The 15361-nt window shown below is 40.2% G+C and overlaps 1 protein-coding gene and 1 pseudogene across 1 annotated transcript in view; both read right to left on the minus strand.

Moving 5' to 3' along the window:
• Nucleotides 1-1173: 1173 nt before the first annotated feature.
• LOC145277695 (uncharacterized) overlaps nucleotides 1174-15361 on the minus strand; it is a 39907-nt gene continuing 25719 nt past the window's right edge. Inside the window, exon 3 of the mRNA XM_080129385.1 lies at nucleotides 1174-6909. Coding sequence (XP_079985511.1) covers nucleotides 1220-6909 — 5690 coding nt within the window. The 3' untranslated portion in view covers nucleotides 1174-1219. The remainder of the gene's footprint in view (nucleotides 6910-15361) is intronic.
• On the minus strand, nucleotides 11663-11780 carry LOC145278365 (5S ribosomal RNA; annotated as a pseudogene).

A 15361-nucleotide genomic window follows, 5' to 3' on the forward strand; every position in this document is an offset into this window, starting at 1 on the left:
ACTGTGTGTATGTATTGTGTGTATGTATACTAGTATATATATATATATGTGTGTGTGTGTGTGTGTGTGTGTGTGTGTGTGTGTGTGTGTGTGTGTGTGTGTGTGTGTTTTATTGAGACGTGTATGCGGTTGGGGTCTACAGGTTTTAAAGCTCCCAATTGACAGTCTTATTATTGTTATTATTATTTATATTGTTAAGTGTTGTTAAAAATGGTAGTAGGCAGGAAAACGTTGTAGTTCTACGTGTTCATAATGTTACTGAATGTACGTAATTACTTAACTATAGTTCTCATAGGCCTACATAAGAGTCCATTTCTTACGGTAACTGGCCCGAATAGTTGTTGCAAAGTTCAAATGTGACCCAACGTTAGATAATGTTGCACTCCCCTGTTCTAAACACTATTCTTATATATGTTTTTATCCCCTCCCCCCTCCCCCGAACAACAGCAGGCCTGTTTCTATTAAGCATGAAGTTCAAAAAAGAAAAATACATTTATTTTTAGAAATTACGAAGAATTCTTGTATTGTTTTGATTGTTCGGACAATTATTCTCATCGTGGGTGTTATTGGCACAACGTTTCGGTCGTTGAAACCTACGACCTTCATATTTTTTTTCAGCTAAGAAATAAGGATTAGCTTTGCATTGCAAGAAATCGGACCGTGGGTTTGAGGGTGTGTCCGTAAATTATAAAAAAAGATCAATCTTCGGGGGGGCACTAGGATATTTTTAAGACTTTCTTGTGATTCAGTTTTAATTGAATCCGTGGTCCTGGATGTGACCTTAAAGTATATCCGATGGTGAGGCCTCAGCTTGGGGAGTGTGGAGCCACACTTTAATTGCCATTGCTCCTAGGTTCACTCTCACACGGAGTGGTAGTACCTGTTAGGGTCTTAACTATGGGTTATATAGAAACCGATATGAAAAAAAATAAATATATTCTATAACAAAAAAATGCTTCAAAATAACTGGATTCGGCATTTAATAACCTGAAAAGGGTTGATGTGCCGTAATACAAAACAACTAATCAATTAATTGAATCCTTACTCTAATTGTTAATATAAGTGAAAAAAAAGTTTTACGAAACCGTGGATAGACATTGTGCGAACAATCCAAAACAATGCAAACATTCATACCTCATCTAAAAAAAATTCAGAATTGCATTAACGAAGAACTCGTTGTAAATTTTAAATATATATATATTTTTTTTATTAGTTTTGTCTAAAAGCGTCCGTTGTCCGTTAATCTGTCATAATCAATTTCCTGCACGTGCTGACAAATTCGATTGCATTCTTCCGCAGTTTCAAAATTGTTTCCGTTTGCTTGACATCCGTGAAAATATACATCCTGGCACCTCCCTGTTTCGCGGTTATAGAAGTATCTGTTTACCGGCCCGTAACAATATCCGATACTTGATAGCGGCTGGAGACAAGGATCGACAGTGCATGCCTCCTGACACTTCTCCATACTTAAGAACTGATTGTCGTTACCATTGCAACCGGTATATCTGAATGGGTAACAGCGGCCGTGGTCCCAGTTATAATAGTATCGCGACAGGTTCTGGTCACAGTTGCCGGCGGCCATTGGTTGACGACAAATTGGTTTCACACACCATCTTTCACAGCTTTCTAATGATCGGAAATTATTGTCATTTCCGCCGCATCCACTATAGCTAAAGGATTTACACAGCTGGGACTCCGCGTGGAAGTGCCAGCGTTTCTCACTTCCGGAGCAGCTACCGACGTCCTTCGGTTGTTTGCAAATGTCGATTTTGCATTCCCGTTCACATTGCCCTGCGCTTAGAAAATTATTAGCGTTTCCATCGCAACCAGTGTACGTAAATGACTCGCACGTTTCCCGCTCAAAATTGTAGTAAAATCGTTGTTCCTGCGAATAACACCGACCCTTGTCCTTCGGTAGAAAGCATTTGCCTGCGTGTTTTTTCTCATATACGAGGACGCATATGCTCTCACATTCTTCAAGGCTTTCAAAGTTATTTCCGTTTCCTTGGCAACCGCCGTAATCGAATTCTGCACACTTCCTTTCGACGGGGTTATAATAAAAACGTCGAAATAAGCCCATACACGGACCGCTGATTTTCGGTAGGAAACACGGATTCTCTTTCAGACAGGCGTCCCTGCATTGCTCTTCATTCTGAAAGTTATTGCTATTACCCCCACATCCGCCGTATAAAAACGGTGTGCACTCTCTCTTCTTGGAGTCGTAGAAAAACCGGGCCATATTCCCATCGCAACTTCCGGGATCCACTCCTTTTTTGCATCGGTTGTGTATGCATTTTTCCATGCAGTGTGTCTCCGAGATGAATCTGTTTTCGTTTCCCCCGCAACCGGTGTAGGTGAATTGCCGGCAGCGGCCCGTTTCCAGGTCGTAGTAAAATTGCATCATGTTACCGTTACAGGTACCAGGGTCTGCATTTAGAGTGCAAGGATCTCGTGAGCAGCGCCTCTCGCAATCTTCAATTGTCTCGAAATTGTTTTCGTTGGCATCACAGCCGCCGTAATAGAACTGTTCACATTGACCCGTAATCGAGTTGAAATAGAATCTTTTGATCCTGGCCTCACACGGACCAACTTTGGCTGGTTGCTTACAGGGGTCACTTGAGCAAGTCTCTTCGCAACTCTCAGCAGTCTTAAAGTTGTTATTATTACCTTTACAACCACCATAATAAAAAATGGCACATTTGCTGATGGTAGAATTGAAGTAAAATCTGCGATGCATAGCCAGACAGGGTCCCGCATCAGGCGGCAAATTACAGTGGTTAGGTTGACATTTTTCAAGACAATCTTCAATGGTTTGAAAACGGTTTTCGTTACCACCGCAGCCGCCGTAGATAAATCGGTGACAACGACCGTCGTCGGGGTTGTAATAATAGTGGGGTAGATACGCGTTACATCTACCCGAATCGGGTGCCAGTTTACACGGGTCGCGTATACATTTCTTCTTACAGTCATCGACGGTTTCAAAGTTGTTTTTGTTCCCCCCACAACCGCCATAATAGAACTCTTCGCATCTCCCGCTTAAACGATTATAGTAGGTACGCCTTATGGATCCCCTGCACGGGCCGGGATCTTTTGTAAAATGGCAAACATTCTTCACGCACTTGTTTTCGCACTGTTGTAAGTTCAGGAAACTGTTAAGGTTCTCGCCACAAATCCCCATGCCGAAAGACTTGCAATTGTCCGTCTCCTGATCGTAGAAGAAGTTTCCCTTTTTGTCCGCGTCGATGCAGGTGGATGGAAGCGGCGGCGATTTGCACGCACTTAACCCGCATGTTTCTTCGCACTCCTCTAAACTGCCGAAGCTGTTCCCTTCTTTATCGCCACATACTCCGACATTAAAGCTCAGGCAACGCCCGGTCGAAGAATTATAATAGAAATGACGTCGTCGTGATGGAGGTTCACATTCTTTGTTCTCTGGTTTCAGTTCACAAATATTGCACTCGCTGACCTGACCAGCTGATTTCCGACATTTCGGCTGCCTGTTGCAGGAGTTTTGACAAGACTCGAACGTAGCGAAGTTGTTGGAATTTCCCCCGCATCCACTGTATGTGAACGGAAGACATGATTTTGTCGCAGTATCAGAGTAATAGCGCTTAAAATTCTGGTCACAAGATCCGGCTTGTTCCGGCTGCATACAACGATCTGAGTCGCAGTGTGAGACGCATTCCTCAATAGTCTCAAAATTGTTTTTGTTACCGTAACAGCCACCGTAGATAAACGGCCGACATTTTTTACTTCTCTGACTATAATAATACCGCACCTGGTCAAGGTCGCACGGGCCGTGGTAACTAGGTAGGGTGCAGATATTCATGTGGCAGCGTGCCTCGCACTGCGAAGCAGTTTCGAAACCACCCGCCCTACACATGAAATGCTTTTCGCAGACTCCTTTTGTTTCATTAAAATAAAATCTCTCGAACTTGAAAAAGTCGCGACACTGTGTGTCTATTTTGCCGGGGGTGACACAAGGATCTGTCGGCTTACAGCGAGACTCGCATTCCGACAAAGAGTTAAAGAGGTTTGCATAAAAACCAAAGAAGCAAAGGATTCTTCCTGTGGGTTTACAGGTACCGGACGCATTGTCGAAATAGAAACGTTCTTTCCTATGTGCCGTCCAGCATGTGTTGGTGTACGGACTCAAACGGCAGCGACTTAAATGGCGACAACGATCTTGGCATTCGTCCAGTGTTAAGAAGTTATTCTCGTTGCCAGAGCACCCTCCGTAAACGAACGAGATACAACTATCCGTTTTGGAATTATAGTAGAACCTCTTCATTGAGGCATTGCAGACACCCGCCTTCTTGCTTTGCAGACAAGGATCAGAAACGCAGATGCTCTCACACGTATCTTTGTTTATAAAACTGTTCAGACCGTTACTGCATACACTCCCGGGAAACGGTTCACACATTCCGGAAGTGCGGTTGTAGTGATACCGCGTAACTTTCGTCGCGCACTGCCCGGTTTGGATTGGATTTTGACATATATGCACGCATGTTGCGTTGCATTCTTCCATTGACCGGAAGTTGTTCGCGTTGCCTACGCAGCCGTTGTAGATGAACTGGCGGCACGTGCGCGTTTTCGAATCGAAATAGAACCGTTCCGATACCTGGTTGCATGATCCGGTGTTCAACGGCAAAAGACATACGTGGCCATAGTGCGGCAGGAAAACCGAGCCACTCTCTCCGCTATCGTTAGATGTCGTCGCATCGTTTTCAAACTTCGGATCTGGATCCGATTTTTTACCAAACAAGGTCGATTCGTCATCAATAATCCTTAGATCTTCGCTGTCTGATAACTCCCCTTCAGTGCCATCCTCGTTAGCGCTAGCTGTATCGATCGTATCCGACTTCACCCAGTTACATGCTGTTTCGCAGTCTTCTAAAGACTGATAATTATTAGCGTTACCATAACATCCATTATATTCAAAACTAGTACATTTTCCACTCTTTGCATCATAATAGTAACGAGTTTGGGTACTTCTGCAATATTCTTCGAATACTGCTTCCAGACAGGGGTTTTCAACTACACACTCACGTTTGCACTGATCAGATGATGCAAACGTCTTCCCGTGGACAAAGCAAGTTGTATTCGTAAATACACATAGTCCAATTTTAGAGTCATAATAGTACTTGCTTGCAGGTGTTTTGCATAGCATCATGTTTTTCGGCGACTGGCAGGGATGGCTGGAGCACGCCTTTTTGCACATGGACTCGGACAGAAAGTTGTTACCGTTGCCTCCGCATCCGCTATAAGAAAAGCTCCTACAGCGCCCGGTCTCACTATGAAAGTGCCACCTCTGCTCCGAGCCGTGACACGATCCGTGATTTACATGCATTGTGCAGATGTTGCCGGATACGCACTTGTTTTGGCAGTGTTTTTCGCTTATAAAACGGTTGTTGCTGCCGCTGCATCTACTCCGAGGTGAAAGCTCGCATTCTCTTGTTGTCAGATTATAGAGATAATAACGCGGTTCTGACGTCTTACACGAGTAGCTTGGCGCCCACTCTTGCACGCAAGCATTTTCCTCGCACATCCACGAACACTGTCGGTAAGTCATAAAGTGGTTGGACGTTGTAGGACATTTTCCTTTGTTGTATCTCTGACAACGTCTGTTTTTGGCGTCATAGTAAAAATGTTGGTCTTTCGTCAGACACGGACGGCCCTGGTCAGGCGGGAGACGGCATATAGAACCTTGTGGCAGGCACTTGTTTTGGCAGTGTTTTACTGTTTCGAAACTGTTTTCATTTGCAAGACAGCCGTCGGTCCACTTTTTGCAGGTGCGACTGGTGTGGTCGTAATAAATAGTGTATTTCGTCTCGTTAGTGCAAGGTGTACCAAATGGCATCAACTTGCAGATGTCTCTGACGCAACTGAGTTCACATTGCCTAACATTGTGGAAGATGTTTCTGCTGTTGTTGCCGCCGCACTTGCCAGGCTCGAAATGTACGCAGGAGCCGGTTTCCTGGTCGTAGTAAAATTCCCAGATGTCTTCTGAATCCGTGCAATCGACGACTTCCACATGATCCGTGCAATGACGCATGCAGTTATCTTCGCACTTTTTCATTGACGAAAACCGATTCGAATTGCCTCCGCATCCGCTGTATATGAATTGCTTACACCGCCTGGTCATCGGGTCGAAGAAGTACTGGTTTATATTTTCACTGCAGTTACCCTTTAGAGGGGGTTCCAAACAAGCGAGTTGTTCGATGTTCCGATTTTGCCCCAAACCAAATTTAGCAGTATCGGTGGTTTCGGAAGTTCTATGCGTTCGATGTACTTCGGTGTCTTTTTCATTGTTAGCCGTTTTAGTATGGATTGTATGCTTTTCAGAATCTTTACTTGTTCGGTCCGAGTCATTACAGCGCTTCTTACATTCTTCAAGCGTGTCAAATTTGTTTTCGTTGCCTCCACACCCACCGTAGGTGAACAGTTCACAAGTACCTGTATTTATATTGTAGTAGAACATCATCATTCTAGCGTTACATACACCGCTCGACTTTCTTAAGTAGCACAGACCTGGTAGCGTGGAGTTTCCAGAATCTTTACCTGTCCGGTCCCAGGCATCACAACGACTCTTGCATTCTTCAAGCGTGTCAAATTTGTTTTCGTTGCCGCCACACCCACCGTAGGTGAACTGTTCACAAGTACTTAAATTTGCATTGTAGTAGAACATGCTAACTATATCGTTACATTCGCCTCTCGATTGTTTTAAGTAGCACAGATCTGGTCGCGTTGTCTCAGTGCAGTATTGTTCACAAGCGCGTAGACTTGGAAAAGTGTTCGGCGTCCCCGGGCAAAGGGTATCGTTGTGTTTACATTTTCCGGTGCTCTCATCGAAGATATAAACTGGGAAGCGGGTGGTACACGGTCTAATATGCTTTCGCAGTGCACATTCTGAAATAGAAATTAAAAATAAATGCAGTTATTATATTGCTATAGTCAATTATATATGGGGTAAAAAATAAATAAACTAAAAAGGAGGTAGTTAACAATCGTTACATATTACGGACACTACGTCAGTGACAGTTAAGTTACCTAGCGCATATTGTGACAAGGATCACACTGAGTGTGTGATAGCCCATATCTCTAAAACAGGATCGTTATCAGAGTTGAATGAAAGCTGGATGGTGTAAAGTTAAGGCAGAAGGCAGATGTCAAATGCCGTAGACAAAATAAAGAGACAAGGAATGATAAAATGACATTTTCGAGCGTAGAGAAAACTAAAGTTTTCAGATCAGTTACTCCGGGAAGCAGTACGAACGAGACCCCGCTAATAATATAGGAAACCTGTAATCTAAGGCGAATGTTACTTCGATGTCTGTCTGTGCGCGTCACTCGTGTCATGAAATTAGAAAGTTAAGTTTAAGAAGTAAATAACTAACTACGATAACATTAGTCTCTTTCTTCTAAGTCCTTTCTTACCAAAAAAAAAATCGCATAAAACTTGCAGCAAACTTCTCTTTGTGTAATATTTTCTTCGAGAAAATAAACGGAAAGCACGTAAAAGACCATCACGTGAAACACCCCGCACATGTATGCCTAAAAACTTTTCTCTTGTTTTGGTATTAAAAATGTTACACAATTAATATTTTATACACTCATATAAACGTAAACGAGAAAGTGTATTTTGCACAGCCATATAAAATATTGATCATGGGAAACTACCTTTATGTTGGAAGTACGGAAAAAAAAAAAAAAAACGTGAATACCGGACTGTTGCTCACGAAGGCCTGTCTATTAGACTGTATAGAACTTGGAAAATTGTTTTTGTACGTTTTATTTTGCGCTGATTAGCTACCCGATTGGTAAGATTATAATTAATGAACTACTATATTCCTTCGGGCCAGGATAATTGCACAGAGGTGTTGCGAATAAAACCTAACGTTTTAAAATGAACAATAAAATGAATGTCTATTCCTTATAAGGTAGTAAATCATAAGAAGTATTTTAACTCTTGTATTCGCACTATTGGGCTATCTAAAAGAACATTGTGTTATTTGTTTATATATATATATATATATATATATATATATATATATATATATATATATTAGTTCAAGTAGTATATATATATATATACTAGTTCAAGTAGTATATATATATACTAGTTCAAGTAGTATATATATATATATATATACTAATTCAAGTAGTATATATATATATATATACTAGTTCAAGTAGTATATATATATATACTAGTTCAAGTAGTATATATATATATATACTAGTTCAAGTAGTATATATATATATATATACTAGTTCAAGTAGTATATATATATATATAAAATATATTTTAGTCATCGACATACAGACCTGTTTCGTTGTATCACAACTCATCAGTGCCGCTAGACTTACACCTCTCCCAAGCCGAGGATCGAACCTAGAACCGTCGTGATGACAGTCGGCAGTCCTACCCACATGACTACGGAATCGGTGGCCGAAATTAACCTATCCGAACGATTATTTAAATAAACATTCGTCCGCTACTCGTAGAGGGCTCAAACGTTTGTTTGTAAACAAATCGCGAGCTTCGCATTATTTCAGCTAAATTAAGCAGCGAGTAAGATAATTTACAAGAGTGCTCTACCAAAGAGGGGAGCTTTATAAAATATATTTTAGTCATCGACATACAGACCTGTTTCGTTGTATCACAACTCATCAGTGCCGCTAGACTTACACCTCTCCCAAGCCGAGGATCGAACCTAGAACCGTCGTGATGACAGTCGGCAGTCCTACCCACATGACTACGGAATCGGTGGCCGAAATTAACCTATCCGAACGATTATTTAAATAAACATTCGTCCGCTACTCGTAGAGGGCTCAAACGTTTGTTTGTAAACAAATCGCGAGCTTCGCATTATTTCAGCTAAATTAAGCAGCGAGTAAGATAATTTACAAGAGTGCTCTACCAAAGAGGGGAGCTTTATAAAATATATTTTAGTCATCGACATACAGACCTGTTTCGTTGTATCACAACTCATCAGTGCCGCTAGACTTACACCTCTCCCAAGCCGAGGATCGAACCTAGAACCGTCGTGATGACAGTCGGCAGTCCTACCCACATGACTACGGAATCGGTGGCCGAAATTAACCTATCCGAACGATTATTTAAATAAACATTCGTCCGCTACTCGTAGAGGGCTCAAACGTTTGTTTGTAAACAAATCGCGAGCTTCGCATTATTTCAGCTAAATTAAGCAGCGAGTAAGATAATTTACAAGAGTGCTCTACCAAAGAGGGGAGCTTTATAAAATATAAAATATATTTTAGTCATCGACATACAGACCTGTTTCGTTGTATCACAACTCATCAGTGCCGCTAGACTTACACCTCTCCCAAGCCGAGGATCGAACCTAGAACCGTCGTGATGACAGTCGGCAGTCCTACCCACATGACTACGGAATCGGTGGCCGAAATTAACCTATCCGAACGATTATTTAAATAAACATTCGTCCGCTACTCGTAGAGGGCTCAAACGTTTGTTTGTAAACAAATCGCGAGCTTCGCATTATTTCAGCTAAATTAAGCAGCGAGTAAGATAATTTACAAGAGTGCTCTACCAAAGAGGGGAGCTTTATAAAATATATTTTAGTCATCGACATACAGACCTGTTTCGTTGTATCACAACTCATCAGTGCCGCTAGACTTACACCTCTCCCAAGCCGAGGATCGAACCTAGAACCGTCGTGATGACAGTCGGCAGTCCTACCCACATGACTACGGAATCGGTGGCCGAAATTAACCTATCCGAACGATTATTTAAATAAACATTCGTCCGCTACTCGTAGAGGGCTCAAACGTTTGTTTGTAAACAAATCGCGAGCTTCGCATTATTTCAGCTAAATTAAGCAGCGAGTAAGATAATTTACAAGAGTGCTCTACCAAAGAGGGGAGCTTTATAAAATATATTTTAGTCATCGACATACAGACCTGTTTCGTTGTATCACAACTCATCAGTGCCGCTAGACTTACACCTCTCCCAAGCCGAGGATCGAACCTAGAACCGTCGTGATGACAGTCGGCAGTCCTACCCACATGACTACGGAATCGGTGGCCGAAATTAACCTATCCGAACGATTATTTAAATAAACATTCGTCCGCTACTCGTAGAGGGCTCAAACGTTTGTTTGTAAACAAATCGCGAGCTTCGCATTATTTCAGCTAAATTAAGCAGCGAGTAAGATAATTTACAAGAGTGCTCTACCAAAGAGGGGAGCTTTATAAAATATATTTTAGTCATCGACATACAGACCTGTTTCGTTGTATCACAACTCATCAGTGCCGCTAGACTTACACCTCTCCCAAGCCGAGGATCGAACCTAGAACCGTCGTGATGACAGTCGGCAGTCCTACCCACATGACTACGGAATCGGTGGCCGAAATTAACCTATCCGAACGATTATTTAAATAAACATTCGTCCGCTACTCGTAGAGGGCTCAAACGTTTGTTTGTAAACAAATCGCGAGCTTCGCATTATTTCAGCTAAATTAAGCAGCGAGTAAGATAATTTACAAGAGTGCTCTACCAAAGAGGGGAGCTTTATAAAATATATTTTAGTCATCGACATACAGACCTGTTTCGTTGTATCACAACTCATCAGTGCCGCTAGACTTACACCTCTCCCAAGCCGAGGATCGAACCTAGAACCGTCGTGATGACAGTCGGCAGTCCTACCCACATGACTACGGAATCGGTGGCCGAAATTAACCTATCCGAACGATTATTTAAATAAACATTCGTCCGCTACTCGTAGAGGGCTCAAACGTTTGTTTGTAAACAAATCGCGAGCTTCGCATTATTTCAGCTAAATTAAGCAGCGAGTAAGATAATTTACAAGAGTGCTCTACCAAAGAGGGGAGCTTTATAAAATATATTTTAGTCATCGACATACAGACCTGTTTCGTTGTATCACAACTCATCAGTGCCGCTAGACTTACACCTCTCCCAAGCCGAGGATCGAACCTAGAACCGTCGTGATGACAGTCGGCAGTCCTACCCACATGACTACGGAATCGGTGGCCGAAATTAACCTATCCGAACGATTATTTAAATAAACATTCGTCCGCTACTCGTAGAGGGCTCAAACGTTTGTTTGTAAACAAATCGCGAGCTTATATATATATAGTATATATACTAGTTCAAGTAGTATATATATATATATATATATATATATATATATATATATATATATATATATATATATATATCTTATTTTGGTAAAATAATTTTTTTTAATTATAATTCACTCTTTGTTTAGAGGCACAATGTATGTTAAACATAAAAACAGAGTTTGCTTATATATATATATATATATAATTATTTACTATAATAATTATTAAATGCCTACAGACACTAGTGTTTCATTCGAAACGGGCAACAGAAGCCATCTCTCTGGCCCCATTAGCAAGAACCTAATTCATTCGGCCATCGTTGACTGCAAGAATTGCTGTTGAAATTTAAACATTTATTTTTAAATGTTTTTAACGTCTGTTAGAGTGATCTAATCATTATATGATTATCTGCGCATACGAGCTAAATTGACCGACTTTATTTCAACTGAAAGTGCTCAATCATAAGAGTTTCTTAAAGGGGCTGACATATATATATATATATATATATATATATATTTATATATATATATATATATATATAGAGCACCTGGAATTCCCAAATGGTCACCCATTTTAGTACTGACCAGGCTCAACATTGCTTAACTTCGGTGATCTAACGGGAACCGGTGTATTAATGTGATTATGCCGTACACACACACACACACACACACACACATATTTATCTCTACTATTATATAAATGTGACTTTGTGTGTGTGTGTGTGTGTGTGTGTGTGTGTGTGTGTGTGTGTGTGTGTGTGTGTGTGTGAGACAGTGTTTCTTTCCTCATAGGTTCCGAAACGGCTGAATCTATCTTCTCGACTGTTAACTATTCTACACTTTAACAAAGAGCCAACATTCATGCTTTTACTTAGTTTTACTAACTTTATCAACGCTTATTATTAGATTTACTTTTAAGCGTGAACCGACATTTTTAAGACGCGGTCATATATTGACACGTCAGTGAAATTTATTGCGTTTATTTTTTAGCAAACATTAAAAACAGAAACAAAGTTTTCCACATATGGAAAAAAAAATTACTTGCCTTCCTCCGATGAAAAAGTTAAGGTCAGTTTTTAATATAGTCAAAACCTTGTTACCACAAAAAAAGAGGTATTCGAGATTGGGGCAATTTTTTCTTTAATCCTCAACATTAAAAGATGTCTCCTTCATTGACCACAGACAGAAAAAATAAAGTATAGTATCAGAACAGATACTATATTTTAACGTTAATTTTATTTGGAAAGGTAAAAACAATAATAATAATAATAATAATAATAATAATAATAATAATAATAATAATAATAATACACATAAACCGAAAATAAAAAGATATTGTAAAATTGGCAGCAAATATTTCATGTAATATATATATATATATATATATATATATATATATATATATATATATATTTGTTATAAATTTAAAACAAGTAAAATATTTGTTTATTTTCCTAATATTACTTTCAAGCGCACTTGATGCGCATTTTATTTTATTAAAATTAAAACAACGTTTCTATATGAACTCACATCCTTGACGTTATTCTCGCGTTGCCTACGCACAGTTCAAACATTTCAAAATACAACCGCTGAGATACAACGCGCGGCTCTTTAAAAACAGACTTTTATTTCTCCAAGTCTGGCCTTTTGGCCAAGATCAAAGAGTAGTATCTGTTCCGGCAGATACTGCAAGCAAAGACCAGATGTGGGGGCAACCCCACATACCTGACCTTTAACCAGCTCCCATTTCCCACCTCTCGGGAGCTGGTCCCCTTTTTCCCTTCCCCCTCCCTTCACTCCTCACATTAAAAATTGGCCTTGTGCCTAATTTGCTCGGTGGGGGAGCAAATAAATACCATCTGTTCCGGCAGATACTGCAAGCAAAGCAAAGACCCTATGTGGGGGCGACCCCACATATAAGACCTTGGTCAATGTAGGGGAAACCCTTCATACCAATTATCACTATCCAGCTCCCCTACTCCTCGGGGAGTTGGTCCCCATTTCCCCTTCACTCCTCACATTAAAAATCGGCCTTGTGCCTAATTTGCTCGGTGGGGGAGCAAATAAATACCATCTGTTCTTCAGATGCGGCACTTCCATTTCTCGTTCTCTTTCAGTGGAGGAGAAATCCTTCACGACTGGGACAATTTTTTATTTTTGTACCTTTTCTCCACGTTAAAAAACGACCCTGGTGTCTAACTCTGTCCTGTGGGGAGACATTGTAAATAGGTACAACATGGCAAGGAAGAGGAAAAGAAGAAAAAAAGAAACAAAACAGCACACACAGTATATCTCTGAAATATATTTGTGATAAATTTCAAACAAGTAAAATATTTGTTTATTTTCCTAATATTACGTTGTGATTTGGCTTTCAAACGCATTTGATGCGTATTTTATTTTATTCAAATTAAAACAACGTTTCTGTATGAACTAATACCCTTGATATTTTTATTTTGTTTCTTTTGTTTCCTATAATATAAATTTCACCTGTCTGCTTAAACGTAGGTATGTATGTATATTTGTATGTCTGCTTTAATCTTTCGATAAGGCGACGAATTTTCACAAAATCGGTATCGTTTTGAAGCTCGACCCTTCCGGCGACAAATATTGAAAAATTGGCCAATAACATGTATTATTTCACTCTCTATTGGGCACTTTTCTACAAGGAGGGATTGCTTTTTTCGCCGATATTTTCGAAAGTCATCCCCTCTTTTCCATTGCCTAGCCTTAATTTTGACGTTCACCACTTCCGGTTTTGCGATGGACGAAACAGCAAAGACGTCAGGGTTTGGGGGGTTACGTTCTGTTCCTCCTTCGCGGTACGGGTTCGAGCCTGCCTGTCTATTACCACTTTTATTTTATAAACACACACATCCGAACACCCGGGCAACGCCGAGCAACGCCGAGCAACGCCGAGCAACGCCGAGCAACGCCGGGCACCCAAGCTAGTTCTCTATATAAAAGAAACTGAGGCATGTGCATGCGAGTTTTACCTTTTTTCTAAGCAGTTCACTTCTTGTAAGTAAAAAAAAAAAAATATTCGAGCTGAGATCGAAACCAAAATCTAGGCAGTGAGTCAAGTACGATAACCATATGACTAGCTTGATACCATCTTTAAAAGTGTTTTCAGATCTACTTATTCTTAACAAAAGAAATCTGTCACGCTAAAGAAAAAAAGACTATAAAATGGAGAAAGAGGAGGATCACGGGAGAGACGTGGAGCACGGAACAAAATAACGTTCGAAAGCACGTGAGAAGCGTGGAGAACGTTTTAGATCACGAGGTTGAAATAAATGTCGTTGTTACAAAGAAAAATCGAATTGAAGTTCTTTTCTATTCTTTGTCTGCTTTGCGACTGAAACTTACAACATGTTAGTTCCTGGACAACGTTACAGTGTCAAAGGGACTGATATTGCAGGGGGGATAACTAGGTTTTACTAAGCACATAAACTTAAAGTGAAAGGAGAATTTAGGACGCTGAATGTACTTTATGTGTCTAGGAGTGTTTTTAGATAGTTTCTTTATAGGAATGCCCTTAGAAGTATTGCACATTCGTTGATTCGTATTCAATCCCGGGCAACGTCACGCCTCCATGCTAGTTGTTTTTTTTTTGTTTTGTTTTGTTTTTTGTTTTTTTTGTAATAAATCATGATCGTTGCAATTATTTTAAAAGTATAGCAGACAATTAATAGTTCAACGATTTGACTTGAAAACTCTACCAAATTCTTCCGCCAATTTTGGGTCTAAACTCTTGAAATTTTAGTTACTCGACATGGATCAAGTTTTTTAATTTGATTTGAGCCCAAAACAATAAACGCTGAGGGGTCAAAATTGGGGTCAAAGTTTTTTTTTTTTTTAAGTTGACCTCTGCGGCCTCTACCAAATTACTTAGCCAATTTCTTGTCTAAATATTTTAAATTTTACATAAAGGGTATTCAGATATAGGGCAAGGTTTTTTAATCGGTTTTGGCCGAAAATTTGTGAGGAGAAGGGGTAAAAGTTCAAAAGATTTGACCTTTGCGATCTCTAGCTAACTATTCAGCCAATTTTGGGTCTAAACATTTGAAAATTTACATAAAGAATATTCAGACATGCAGCAAGCTTTTTAATCAGTTTTGAGGCGAAAATTTGGCTGCTAAGAGATCAAAGTTAAAAGAGTTGACCTTTGCAGACTCTACCAAACTCCTCCGCCAATTTTGGATCTAAACACTTGAAATTTTAGATGTAGGTTACCT

The sequence above is a fragment of the Euprymna scolopes genome, chromosome 6 (assembly GCF_053919585.1).
Source record: "Euprymna scolopes isolate OS-2025 chromosome 6, ASM5391958v1, whole genome shotgun sequence".
NCBI classification, from domain to species: domain Eukaryota; kingdom Metazoa; phylum Mollusca; class Cephalopoda; order Sepiida; family Sepiolidae; genus Euprymna; species Euprymna scolopes.